We start from the raw sequence: 14932 nt of genomic DNA, 5'->3' as shown, positions 1-14932 counted from the left end.
TGCATATTCGATGAAATTTTTTTCTCACTCACCTTCCAAATCCACCACTCGTCCGGCTCGTTTCAACGCACGCACCGCCTCATCGTGTGTCGCCTCACGCAGCTCTTCGCCATTCACCGACAATATGGCATCACCCACGTACAGCCCCTTTGCCTGATCCGCGGCCATGCCACGAAATATTTTCGATATCAGTATAGGCATACGATTTTCGCGACCGCCCTTAATGGAAATGCCGAGGCCGTTGTTGTCTGATTTAATGATGCGTACCTGCCACCAAAATGAGCAAAAACTAAAGATACCGCCAACCGCATACAACAACAACAGCATTTGCGTACACACTTACATGTCTCTTTTGATTTGCCACATGATCAGGTACATCGCACATATCCAGGCCATTGTCCATGGTATTGTTGTTCAGCAAATGGTCACCACTGTTGCCGCTGCAGCCGTTATCTGTACAGTCCGCGTCAGTGCCACTACCGGCACCGGAGCCGCCCACGCCGCCCATACCCTGCATGGATGCTGACGAAGGTATGGAACCATTATGACCGCTGTGGTTGCTGCTGCAAAAGTACAACGATAACAACAAAGTACACAATTAAAAATTCACTTCATTACAAAATGCAAACGAGCGCTCAACGAAAGGCTGATGTGCTAATTTTCATAAAATACAAATAGCAGAATGGAAGATGATGCGGCTTTTAAACATATTTATTTATGTATGTATTCTTAGTATTATTACTAGCTACTTACCCCAAAGTGCCGTTCAGTGTGGTCGATTGATCCACACTGATTGCCGCCGCATCACAGGACTCGTCCAAACTAATTGCCAGAAAGTCGGTTTCCAGCGTCACCAGCACCCGATACCAGGCGCCTCTTACACGCGTCTCCAGCGTGCCGCTTCTCATGCCAGATGGCGAGTGCTGTGCGGCGGTGATGGCAGCTGTTGCCGGCTGCTGTGGATTTACACATCCAGTCAGTGGCCGGCCGATTGCCGACGATTCCACCATGGCGTCGCACGCCGCAGCAGCTGAGCCGTCAATGTGTGGCTATTACTGTCACTGAGTTTGACGATGGGTGGCAAGAAGATATTGGCAATGATACTGCAGATCTATGATTAGCTGCTCTTGCTGTCAGTGCTTTGATGGATGAACGATAGTGAAACGAGTAATAGAAGCTCACCACAACGCACAACAAATTCGGTAAATGCTTTCACTTTTGGTATGCGCTGCTTGATACGCTCATCAGCAAGTGCTCTGCGATGGGTAAGTGGTTTGATAAGATCACATGGAACCGCTGAAAGTAGAAGATATGTAAATGGTTAAGACGACCGGCGTTGCATACAACAAATTTAGAGCATTTTCAAACTGAAATTTTTATTTATTTCTTTTCATTAATTATTTCTTTCTTTATTTACCTATTTAAACAAAACCACAAGTCATATTTCATTGTGAGATACTAAGAATATTACAATATAACATGAAGGGTCCGATTTTTTCTGTTTCTAGTTAAACGGCATAGAACTAATAAACATCGCGAATCTTAGCAAGGCCCTGATGGTTAAAAATGTCTGCTTGGCAAAATTTTGAATTTACGAATTTACGTTTTCCATACCGCACATCAGCGAAAAATGTTTGAATGACAACTATTCTGCAAATTATTTTAAAAACTAGTAATCAGATATGCCCTAAATACAAAGCCTTACGTGTGCAGGAGGCGCCCTGTGGCAGCCATTTTGTTTTGGTGACATCTGTCAAATCTTTTGTTTATTTTTCAGTTGTTTATGCCAAATCATCATGGCAAGCTATGCGATTGAACAGCACGTTCAAACGATAAAACTTTATTATCAAAATGAGTGTTCATTAACGCAAACGTTGCGCGCATTGCGCCCATTTTTCGCTAGACGTGGTGGCCCTTCAAAGTCGACTCTTCAACGTTTGGTGGCCAAATTTGAGACGACCGGGTCAGTAAACAATCAGCCAACACTCGTACGTTCAAGGAACGCAAGATCAGCCGAGAACATTGCCGCGGTCCGTGAAAGTGTACAGCAGAACCCGAAGTAGTCTATTCTTCGCCGTGCACAAGAACTTGGCCTTTCGCAGACTTCAACTTGGCGAATTTTGCGTCGGGGCTTGGGCCTACACCCGTACAAGATCTAACTGACCGAGGAGCTCAAAGTTGATGACTATAGACAACGTCGTTTGTTCGCTGACTGGGCTTCGAATCGTTTGGAAGAGAACCCCAGTTTTGGGCGAAAAATCATCTTTAGTGACGAGGCGCATTTTTGGATGAATGGCTGTGTTAACAAACAAAATTGCCGTATATGGGACGACACCAATCCAATTTCTTATGGCCCATATTGGTTCCAGCAGGACGGCGCTACGTGCCACACGGCAAACGCCATTTTATTCCATTTTAACATCTACCCGCCCTTATTGAAAAACCCTTTATATAATTATTAAAAAAAAAACATAAAATTAGAGCTTAACATGAAAAATTTATTATTTTAATAGATAGCCAGACAGATGTGAGGTTTGCACTTCGATCTCTTCCTTTACTCATCGCTGTACATCATCCAAGCTCAGTTCCCTTACTAAACTTAGGACAGAGCTGGGTTGGACTGAGCGTATTTGTCTTTCTTCTGACTGCAATTGGTTTATATGTCTTGGGGCCTACACCCGTACAAGATCTAACTGACCGAGGAGCTCAAAGTTGATGACTATAGACAACGTCGTTTGTTCGCTGACTGGGCTTCGAATCGTTTGGAAGAGAACCCCAGTTTTGGGCGAAAAATCATCTTTAGTGACGAGGCGCATTTTTGGATGAATGGCTGTGTTAACAAACAAAATTGCCGTATATGGGACGACACCAATCCAATTTCTTATGGCCCATATTGGTTCCAGCAGGACGGCGCTACGTGCCACACGGCAAACGCCATTTTATTCCATTTTAACATCTACCCGCCCTTATTGAAAAACCCTTTATATAATTATTAAAAAAAAAACATAAAATTAGAGCTTAACATGAAAAATTTATTATTTTAATAGATAGCCAGACAGATGTGAGGTTTGCACTTCGATCTCTTCCTTTACTCATCGCTGTACATCATCCAAGCTCAGTTCCCTTACTAAACTTAGGACAGAGCTGGGTTGGACTGAGCGTATTTGTCTTTCTTCTGACTGCAATTGGTTTATATGTCTAAGCATGCAAGGAGAAGGTGCTTCGAGGTCTCCGGGGATTGGTCGCAGGAACGACAAGAGCCGGTGAACTATATCCTAATTCTGTGCAGATGACTGCGCTATCTGCAATGGTGTCTGAGAACGTGCCTGAGCATTCTCAGTTTATCCTTAGGGAGGGATATGTAGAGTAGATACAGTTGTATCTATCAGATAAATGCAAAAAAGTTCACATTATGGAATGTATATCCAGGCGCGACCATGAAAAGGTTTTTCAATATTTCCTCTTCTGAAACGTTAGCCGAAGATGGATCAACCCTTTGACATTAAGTGTCTCTCCACTCCATCTTCCTCCATTAAATAATCAAATTTCTACAAATTTCGTAAATTTTCGTATTTAAAGTTCAGCGCACAAACCAAAAAAGCAAAGGTGGTGGCCGCATCGAAAATGCAGCCAACTGAAAGGGCAAATAATTAAATTCCACTTGCCTGAAATGGATTTGAAATATGGGCAGCCGGCAAAAGACAAATCTAGGCGAAGTTGTAACAGGAAATGCGAACTGTTGAGCAAATAAAAACGCAAAACAACCAAATGGAAAACCGCATCAGCACACAAGCATACACACTAGGCCGGGTCGATTTGTGGGGAGGCAAAAAAATCGCCCATTGCTCTGTGAAAATCATATTCTAGGGATCAAAATAAGAAACTTTGCCGAAGGAACCATACCTCTGAAACGAATTCTGATGTCCCCCAATTTGGGTCGAACTTTTTATTTTTTTTTTCTCATGTAAAGACCAAAAATGGTGATATTTTGAAATGTGTGTATGGGAAATCCCCCAGGGGAGTTCCAGGGGGTGTGTCACTGGCATGGGTGGATCGGCCGACCAAAGTTAGTGGGGGTCGGTCATACATTTGGACTCGATTGGAGCACTCTAAATGGGTCAAAGTGGGATTTTTCGTTCGACCCAAATTGGGGGACATCAGAATTCGTTTTAGAGGTATGGTTCCTTCGGCAAAGTTTCTTATTTTGATCCCTAGAGTACGATTTTCACAGAGCAATGAGCGATTTTTAAATCGACCCGCCCTAATACATACACTCATTTACTTTAATGCATAAAAAACTCACAAACGAATTGCAAAGTATACAAATTCAGAAAATCACAAACTTGTTGTCAGACACACACAGCAGACAGCCCAAGAGGGGGGAGTTGAAAAATGCAATAAAGCAAAACTAGAAGTGAAAACAAAATGCAATAAAATGAAATTAAAAGCAAAGCGCGCCGGCTGTCAATAAAATGTGGCAAGGCTAAACGTGCGCTCATACGGCAGCAAATTCACCATCCGGCCAACTGACCGGAAATAGTCTGAATCTGTGCATGCGCTCGTGTCTGCTTGTGTATGCGTGTGTGTGGGCTCGAATGTCACTGTACATTTCAGCAAACACTTCACACACTTTGATTGTGTTGCCGACAAAACTAGCAACAATGCTAACCGCTTGAAATGCTACAGCACAACAACACCCACTACAGCAAAAACCAGGGCAATAACAAAACAGCACTGCGAAATGCCACACTTTGTTCCGCTGTCAAATGGGAATTCCTGTTGGTATTTTTGCTCTTACGTTTTCCACTTTAAATTTGTTGCATTAGAAATGTTGCAGGGTACGGCATTGCAGTTGCTTAGCACTGAGTGGCGGCAGAAAGAATAGGTAAGGGCCGAAAAGTGAAAGAAAGGGGAAGCACGCATGGGGAGAAAGTGTGCAATAAGTGCACATCATTAAGAGGTGGTGAGTAGTGGGGGAGCAGAGGACGCCGCTGAAACATGAATACTGGCTTATTGTCGAGAACTTTGAACGATTAAACCAGGTACAAATGTAGCAGAGCCAATATTGTGTTGCACGTTCTTAATGAATTTTAAGGTGCTACACTTTTGTGCGGTAGGAACCATTCGTGATATTAATAACTTATTCTAAAGTTATGCAAGATTTTCGGAATATTTTTATGTTTTAATGATTGGCGTCTCCACGCAGTTTAACGTCGCCGTAGAAGCTGGAACTTATTTTAAGCTATAAAAAGTGGACTCAACACACAAATAAATTATAAAAACTTAAAACTTAACTTTCATTCTCAAAAGCTGATTGAAATTGCGGCAGTAACGTAATTTAAAAAAAAATTTGAATTTAAAATTTTACTATTTATGTACAAAAATATGCATAAATTTTCGCATAACTTAAGCAGTTGTGCTTATTAGTACTTTTAACCCATATAAACAAATGCCTTTTGGAGTACGCACGTAGAAAATAATTTATTCGCGAATCCCAAATTATGTTACGTAAATCACATTCAATTTATTTTTCACGATTTCTGGCTACAACTCACACTTATGGGCACACATATCTAAGCATATGAATATATGTATACGAGTATAAACGAATATAAATTTTGGGTGGCTTGTGAATTCCCACGACTCTGATTATGTCAAATTAGTTTTGCTCTCCGCAAAATGTCAAGAAACGTAATGCGACATGCAAAGAAACAAACAAATTGCCACAATTTTTCCACACATTTTGATGATGTATATTCATACGTAGTATATCAACATAAATACATACATACATGTACATACATCCACACAAATCAAGCCAAACTTCGTTTCATTTTAAACTTTCCCTTGGTGATGATGGCAAATTGCTCGTATCGTCAGCGTCCTGGGAAATTCTTGTTTTGCCTTGACGCGCGTACTGACGCATGTAACCACACATACATGTGATATACACACACACACATGTGTGCGTATATTTATTATGTGTGATCTCCTTTAGCATATTTGCAAAAATTTCCCATTAAAACTGTTTACTCGTTAGCGACACTGCTGGCAGATGCGTCCGTCTACTGAGCTGATGTATTATTTTTGCAATGAGATTTGATTAAAGTACCGCAAATCTAAGCCAGCGTTGATGAAAGAAAGCAAACCAAAGAAGTGACACCTAGTAGCACTGCACTGAACTGTGTCTTGAAATTTCTATGAGGAGATCCCCGTGCAGTAGTGCAAGGGGTAACAATGAAAAGGCCTTTATTTTCGGTCGAAGGTTATCAGAGATCCGTTCTGTGGAAATGCGCTCCTTTACATTCAAGTCCCAACGCGGTTATTCACTTACATAACATAACGTCTATACCTTACACACCGCTTATTGACGCAAATAATTTTACGTAGCTATGTAAACTCGAAGACACTTTTCTTCAAGCAAAAGCCTTAATATCACCAGGACCAAAAAAATGTCCAGGGATATATTCAAAAAAGTTGATAATACAAGTGACGCCTTCAAAGTATTTTCCCTCAACTGCAACGCTCTTATGCCAGTGTTTGACCCAGCTCTCGAAATATTTGTGAAACTCTATTTGCGGTAATAGCCATTAGGGAAAATTTTTCCATTACGTCCTTTCGGCTGTTAAAACTCCTCCACTCACTCCGCTGATCTCTGGATTGCGTGTCTTACTCATAAACCCAGTACTCCTCTCCAGTAGTGATGCGTTTGATGAATATTGGGTCCAATGCAACCTTGAAAATTATGTCATTGGATCCATAAGCAATATTCAAGTCTTCTGTTAGCTCTCTGATGGTTCATTTGCGATTATAATCGCTTACAATTAATAATTATTGATCAACTTTTCTTTCACTTTTTTGATGTTTTCATCAGTTTCCAATGTAGATGGCCTGCGACTGCGTTCGGCATCCTCGATGGGATCACCATCTCTTCTAAAGCGTTTATACTACTCATGACCTTCTGTTTGCTTAAGAAAAAAAAACACAACTCAAATCAATTGGCTTAGAGCGTCACGTGGCGATTGTTGCGGGAACTTTTTGATCACGGTGGTATACCTGCCTTAACATGAACTGGTATTTCATAGATTTGCCACTCAATTTTCATAAAACTGGCCCACACAAATTCACCAGAATCCAATCCGAAAGTGAATGCTTAAACAGGAAATGTCGAAAAAGATAATTGTAAAAAATGGGATGACCGAAGAGTAGAAGGCCTTATTAGGTGAAATAAATCCATTTACCTCAAAAAGGAAGCTGAGCTTGCACACTTATTCGAACTATGGCAAATTTTCTTCATCAAAAAGATTTGTCTATCGAAAAGCAGTGTTCTAGTTTGTAAAAACTAAAAGATTATGATCTGTGATCCTGAATAGTCTGTGACTGTTATCATATACTACTGTGGACAAAAAGTAAGGGAATTTGGTTGTAAAATGAAAAATATTTATTGATTCTTGTAAATCAATTTCATCCCTTCAAAATAATCCCCTCCCGATGAAATATACTTATGCCAACGATTCTTCCAATCGCCGAAGCATGCCAAATAGTCCATTTCCGGTATAGCCATCAGCACCTTCTTCAGCTTTTATCTCCTCAATCGACTCGAAACGCGTTCCCCGGAGTGGTCTCTTGAGTTTTGGGAATAGCCAGAAGTCACACGGAGCCAAATCAGGCGAATACGGTGGTTTCGGAACGATATGTGTGGAATTTTTGGCGAAATGGTCACGAAAAACGAGTGCAGTGTGAGACGGTGCATTATCGTGATGCAAAAACCAAGAGTTGTTGGCCCATAATTCTGGTCTTTTTAGACGAATTGCTTCACGTAAACGACGCATAACGCTCAAATAATATTCCTAATTAACACTTTGGCCAGGTGGAAGGAATTCATAGTGCACCACCTCATGAACTTTATTTTTGAACGACTTTGAAGTGCTCTTTTCGGTCTGGCCTCGCCTTTAGCACGATATTCGCTTGATTGGTCGGTTGTTTTAGGGTCGTAAGCATAAATCCAAGTCTCATCTCCCGTAATGATGCATTTGAGCTTGTCCTGATAGTCTGAAAGCATTGTTTCACACACATCAACGCGACGACTTTTTTCCAAGAAATTGAGAGTTTTCGGTACCAAACCAGATTTGACTTTTCGTAGGCCCAAATGGTTTTTCAAAATGGTTTTCACAGATCCTTCTGATATTCCGATCACATCATTAAGGTCTTTAACAGTCAACCGACGATTTTTGAGCACTTACTCCTTCACTTTATTGACGTGTTGGTCATCTGTTGACGTCGATGGTCGTCCGGAGCGTTCCAAGTCATCAACACGTTCTCGACCCTCTTTGAAGTCTTTGTACCACTTATAAACATTTTTCTGCGCCATGGTCGAATCACCAAATGGCTTCTGCAACATGTTAAACGTTTCCGCAGCCGAAATTTCATTCCGCAAACAAAATTTGATGGCACTTCTCTGCTCAATCAAATCAGACATTGTAAAAATCGAAAAATGCACTCTTGGTCGTTTGGTAAACACAAGCGTAAATATATTACTGATAATGACATTCACATGAAAGTCGGCACAGTGCTGCCAACTCATGAAAAAAATAACAAGAGCGAAATTTTAATCCCGCGAAGTTTGGCAAATAAATTCACCTTACTTTTTGCCCACAGTAGTATTTCGTTTATTTTCTATCTCCCTATTTTACCTTTCGTAACGAAACTTTTCGTAGTTTTATTTCATGAGCTGAAATGATTCATGGTCGTGAAAAAAACCCCTTAAGCATTGCGGCCTCACGAAGCAGATTTTAAGATCTACCTAGAAGAAGATATTCATGACATCGTAACCGTTGAACCGCTCTGATATCTTTGAAGTTCCTAACTAAATATCAAGATGCACACCGCAAAATGGAGAAGGAGCTCGACTAAGCCCCCAGAAAGGGTGTAAGCGCCATTTATATATACAAGTACTTAAATATGTATATAGCTAAGGAAGATAAGCCCCTTTTTTTTGTCATTAGTTGCGGGAGCGTTTCTCTTACTTCACCCACATACCGTAAAAAAAAGTGTCTCCATTTAGTGGAAAACATGAACAGGTTCAGTTTGTTGGTAGACCAAAAATAATTTTTATGCTGCTCATTCCCGCACTGCCTTCGTTTTGCCTCAATGTTGCAACACAATTGCATTGTCATAAAAGTTGGCAAGTTATTGCCGCTCCTATCGTAGTTGCCGCTGACTTCATGACGGTTATAAATATTTTTGATTACCCTCGCACTGTCAATGCTGCCAATTTGTGCGCTTTTATTGCAACAAACGCATTCTGCGCGAGTGAAGTGGTGCACACAGGCGTCGAAATGTCGAATTACCAAAGCAACAAAAACCGCCTCCTCAGCCCCCACAAAAAAAGCAAAACCAGCAGAATTGCAAATAATTCACCAGAAGCGTTCGAAACGTGTAAAAAGTTAAAAAAATCTACAACGCTTCCGGGCTCGCAAAATGTGTTGCACAGCCACCCAAAAATTCCAACGAAACCAAATATGAAGTTGAGTGGAGTGCAATGTTGTGCGAGCGTAAACAAAGAAAAAACGGGGTGCACGGGCTAAAGGACTGAGTGATGACGGCAAATGCACATGCGTGGGACAGCGTTGAGTGTCAACTATAAAATTCAAGTTAACGGCATTTGCGGGCGCAACGAGTGTACAATAAAAAAACGAGGTCGAAACAAAGAAAAAACGCCTTAAGCAATTTTTTAATCAAAATATGCACGTAAATGAAATTATCTTTGCAGTAAGCTGAGAAGCTTCGCTGACATACACACAAGCAGCCACAAGTACAACATGTGTGAGTACACGAACAGGATCAAGCTTCGCATTCTACAAAATATATAAATGAGAAAATTATAAGGCCACCAGTAGCTGCATTGCCGCGCTTCACTGTTTTTTTTTATGTTTGAAAGAGCCTTTCCAATTTCCACATACTCGTCTTTCTGGTGTTTGCCTCAGCCTAAGGAGTGCCATCAACTCGTCAACAAAAGGCAAAGAGTCACGTTTGCGCGCGTGTTTACGACATTCCAAAAATTCAATTTATTAATTTCACATAAAAGCGTTTACAAACACTGAGACACAGGTGTAGATAAGTGTGTGTGTACGTAGGTGAACAAGCGACAACATACGCCCAAGGAAAGGGGTGGCATTGGTGAGCATTCAACTCAACAACCCACAGCCCCATCCCTGCTTGAGTTTATCTATCCTTAATCATATTGAGGTGAATCCTTATCCCCTTATACTGCGTACAAAAGACGCACCTGCATTTCAGACTTGAGCTGAGTTGCATTTTAAAGGCTTTCTGTACGCCGTAAGGTAGCAAATACGATTTTTCAACTGCCTACTACTTTCCACTAGCATTGCAAAATTTCATGCCTACTGCCCAGCAAAATAAAATTAAAATATTTACAGCTTCCTTATTTTTGTATGGTATGTGATTTGAAGGGCCTTCACCGCATGCGAGGGTAGCTCATCAAACTCAGTGCTCCTTCAGTAGAGTTCTCCTATGACGACATGCTTTGTCTACCTTAAATTGGTAGTGGAAGTGCCAGTCTGAAACTCCTCAAGTAGCACTGAAACGTCGTTTTGATACCATTTTGAGACCTTTAACAGGCAGATATCTACCGCAAACCAGAGCTGTTAGTGTAACGGAGCAAGTTAATGGGATTTAGGTTAGAGCACAGCGCTGGCTGTCGAAGAAAGCAGTATCCAGTGACCTTAGTCGATTAACTGTCAAACCCTAACATCTACAGAGAAAGTGGTCAGCAGTTTCCTTCGCTGAAAGGTCCCCACAGCTTTTGCAATAGGGAGATTAAATAGTAAACCAAGCTTTTCTGCATATTTGCCGATCATCCAATGACCGGGAAACACAGCTAGAAGTTTAAACATTGAATTGTCCCGCGTTCCATAAGAATTCTGCATTACCATAGGATCGCAAACACTTCTGCCCGAAAGAACACTAGCAGTATTTGATTTAAAGGAAATAGATAAATTGGTTGATATCAAGAAAATCCTTGCTCCGACTCCCGATTCCAAATTGAAACCGTCGTGAAGACAGAGGCAACAGCCTTGGTACACATTTTTCTCTCATTCCATTCCATTGCTCTGGCACAACACTCAAATTCCTGTTAGCGGAAAGAGAGATCTGTAGGAAGTTCAAAGAAATGCGGTGTTAAGTGCCTAGAAATGCTACCATGCGCCTTGAGAGGTTGTTTCCAGAAGCCAACCTCCTGAAGAATCATCGACTACAAGTATGTATAAAAAAGCTTTCTCAAGTTCTGAAATTTTTGTTTCAAAAATACATAATCGACAAGGTTTTTCGTAAATTAGACTAATTTCCATTTTGATAGTCAGGGCGATGTCATTTGGCGAACAGATAACATACAATCAGAAAGCTGGATAGAAGATACAAAATTGCTTTTAACAAACCACAACCAGGCTAGGAAGAATATGTACATACAAAAAGCCTTAAGTACTAGTAGTCTGGTCTGGTTTATTTAAAAAATATGATATAGAATCAAGCATGTGGATAATGAGGGCTAGAAGTGTCATGGTAATTTTAAAAAACAATACATTTGACACAGAAAATAAAACTTGCTGAAAGTGTAATTTAGGCAAGCTTGAAAACATAGCACATTTCCTGGTGCGCTGCCCAATATTAAGAGAATATATATTATATTAGAAAAGTCTTTTTCGGAAAATTTACCTTAAATGATAGCTAATTGAGATTCTCAATGGGGAAAATGATCATTGGGATAAACTTTTGCGTTTCATTAAATATGCCTTTAGATACAGAGATTACTTAATAATTGTACGAAAAATAAATCGACAGACGGCTCATGCCATTGTCGTTAAATTATTGTAAATATTTATTTTTTCTTAATATTACAATAAGTACAATGTTAAATTTTCTATATTTTACTTTATTTGCAATAAATACTACTACTAATACTACTAGTAAGGGCATTATACGCAACAATCTACACAAAAATCTATGCTTTTTAAATGAGAAACTCCTTATTAAATCTTCCTTCGTTCCTACTGCCTTTTTACTTATAACACTGCGTTACAAAAACGAACTTTTTTTCTGTCCTATGAACCAAACATACTTTTTCGGAAAGGGGAGAAAAAATAAAAATACACGTGTATCGGCGATTTTCATGTACACGTCACAATTTTTTTTTTATGTATAAAATATAGAGCTCGTAGTCCGCCTGTGTGAAAAACTTTGGATCAATTTTTAACCCTTTTTCCGTGATCCAATCGCGCTGAATTTCTGCAGGCAGACTCGTGGAAATGTTTTTATTATATAAAATTAAAAAAAAAAATTTTATCAATTCTCAGATTTTTTGAATTTTTTTTTTCTAAAAAAAAATTTTTTTTTCTAAATTTTCGGTATAACTTGAAGGGACTCCAAATTTTTAAACAACTTATTAACTTTTAATTTATTGTTTCATACAACACACTCTGTGCCGTTTGTGTGTTTGTTACAGTTCCGGAAGTTCCGATCATCTGACAGTTGCGCTACTAGGAGACATATACTTTGACAATTGTTTTAAGTTCTGTTGCGCGAAAACGTCTTTCTGTATATTTCATCTTACGAAAAATGCAGTACCCGACTCGAAATAACTTTTGTTACGTTTGTGGCTTATTCGCACCAAGTAAAAATTTTAAAAATATAATATTACGAAAACAGTGGTTAATTCGTTTCAGAAAATATTCAAGACTGCTTATGTTCCTTACTTGTGGTATATTCAGGAAGTCGTGTGCGACTATTGCTATAGAAATTTATGGAAGTTTACTGATGGAAGGTCAACAATGAAGTACTCTGTACCAACAATTTGGCTACCACGTACGGAGCATTGCAGTGAACTGTGCTACTTTTGCGTAACTTTTACTCAAACTAAAGGGTACCAATACTTTCGCCGCAACAAAATTCGCTACGCTAATGTAGGATCGGTTATTCCAGCGGTTCTGTACTCACCGGAAGAACGTATAGCGGCTTCAATGGAGATTTTTGATGATGTTCCCGAATTAAGGGATGGAGAACCAACAGTAGCACCAAGAATTTTATTAACATTTCTTGCATCGAATGCGAGATGCGGGGAACCAGAAGTATCGGAATTTGTACCAACACCCAGTGAACTTGGGACTGCAGTGCCGCATTTAGTAACGCAAGCCGACTTCAATGACCTTGTACGAGAAGGAAATTTGTCAAAGAGAACGGCCGAACTCTTTGCATCACGCTTTAAGCAGTGGAATATAGTGGCGGCTGATTTTAAAATAAGAGCCGCTCGTGATTGACGTAGCAGTATTCTATATGGCAGCTATTCAAAAGCGCTTTAAAGGACAAGACATTACGCATATGCTTGGCGAATACTGTTGGTCTATTTGTCGCGATACTGACACAAATGCTTACAAACGCAAAATTTTTTTTTTTTTATTTTATTTTATAAAGGTTTACATAACAATAAAATTATTATACAAACTGAAAGTAGTGCAGCGCTAGCATCGGAGGCTTTCGGCTGGAAACGCAAAAATAAAAGGCCTAACTTTCTTTAAAAGCATTAAAATTTTTAATGTAACAATTTTTAATTTAATAAAAAAATTCGGGGTTTTATATCTCTATTGTAATGCAGAGTGAAATACCTTTCTCTTGATATCCACATCGGCATATCTCATGCAATTTTTTTTTTAATTTCGAACAGGTGGCAACCCTGTGAAACATTGTCAGTGGCAACACCTAGGTGAAAAGTCTTCATTTCATTCAAATCCGTTAAGCTAATCCTGAGATCGTGTGGCTATACAGATATGCATACAAGAATTGCTCGTTTAAAGTTATAAAATACAAAAAAAAATTGTGACGGGTACATGAAAATCGCCGATACACATGATTTTTATTTTTTATCCCCTTTCCGAAAAAGTATATTTCGTTCATAGGACAGAATGTGTGTAACGCGGTGTAATGAATCATATCGAAAGCGACTTAATGCGCTGCATTCGATGTTCTTTTAAACTCTCCTTTTATGTGCTTCTATCCAGAAATTTTTCTTTATTCGTAAAGCATATGGACACGTTTCAGATTAAGATTTATTGCGACCATTTTCTAATCTTTCATACAAGAAATAATATTTAGTTTACAGAAACCGTCCCTCCACCTACATATTCTGCAATTTTGAGACGCAATCAGTTGCCATTCCCTTATCAAAACTTTTCTGACATTTCATCTCAGCTCACTTATTTTCATTAACAACTTAACTAAATTTCACTTGACCACAGCAGCCGATAAGCAGCCGATAAATGACGGTTCATTAGCGTGCGAGCATCATTAGTAACAGCAATGCGGCACATTAACCAACACAATCACGGTCATGGCGCAGTAGACCGTTTACCGAGCAACGATTGGGGGGCTGCAAGTAGCCAGTTCCAAGTACACACCCTCAACAGTAAAGTAACAAAAAAAACTGGGCAAACGCTTTAGCAAAAAAATAGTAGCGCACAATAGCTGAAATTCAACTCAGGGGCAAAACAGTTCAATATTTATTGTTATTGTCGGTGTAAGTTTCTCTTGCTTCTATCGTTTCTCACTCCATTGCATCATGTGTGTTAGTGTTATTGGAAATAAAGAGTAAACTAAAAACTTAATAAATTAAGAAAAGTCCTTTTTTTTTAAACGCTAGAAAGAAAGCAGTTGTCGAGGATGAGGGGGTAAATCAATAAAACTGAAAAAAAATTGCTACTGAAAAGTCCGCAAATAAGTTAGAGCAGACGAAAACGAAATACGAAAAAAGGCATTAAAGATAACAAGCAACAAAATGGGTAGCGGCCTAAAAGTAGGCAATGCAAACAGACAAACGAGTACAATTATGTGAATGTGGGCGCCTATTTGCGCGCGTGTGGGCGTG

General features: G+C 39.6%; 1 protein-coding gene across 2 annotated transcripts in view; it reads right to left on the bottom strand.

Moving 5' to 3' along the window:
• The window catches only part of LOC129242283 (beta-1-syntrophin), a 134114-nt gene that overhangs the window by 86346 nt on the left and 32836 nt on the right, over positions 1-14932 (bottom strand). The window contains exons 2-4 of one of the 2 annotated variants that reach the window (XM_054878848.1): positions 754-1296; positions 344-563; positions 33-267 (exon numbers count right to left, since the gene is read on the bottom strand). In XM_054878848.1, the coding sequence (XP_054734823.1) occupies positions 33-267; positions 344-563; positions 754-1010 (712 nt within the window). In that variant the 5' untranslated portion in view covers positions 1011-1296. The remainder of the gene's footprint in view (positions 1-32; positions 268-343; positions 564-753; positions 1297-14932) is intronic. The other variant, XM_054878849.1, reaches the window with a different exon arrangement.

The sequence above is a fragment of the Anastrepha obliqua genome, chromosome 3 (assembly GCF_027943255.1).
Source record: "Anastrepha obliqua isolate idAnaObli1 chromosome 3, idAnaObli1_1.0, whole genome shotgun sequence".
Classification (NCBI taxonomy): Eukaryota; Metazoa; Arthropoda; class Insecta; order Diptera; family Tephritidae; genus Anastrepha; species Anastrepha obliqua.
This window is presented reverse-complemented; position numbering and strand designations above follow the sequence as displayed.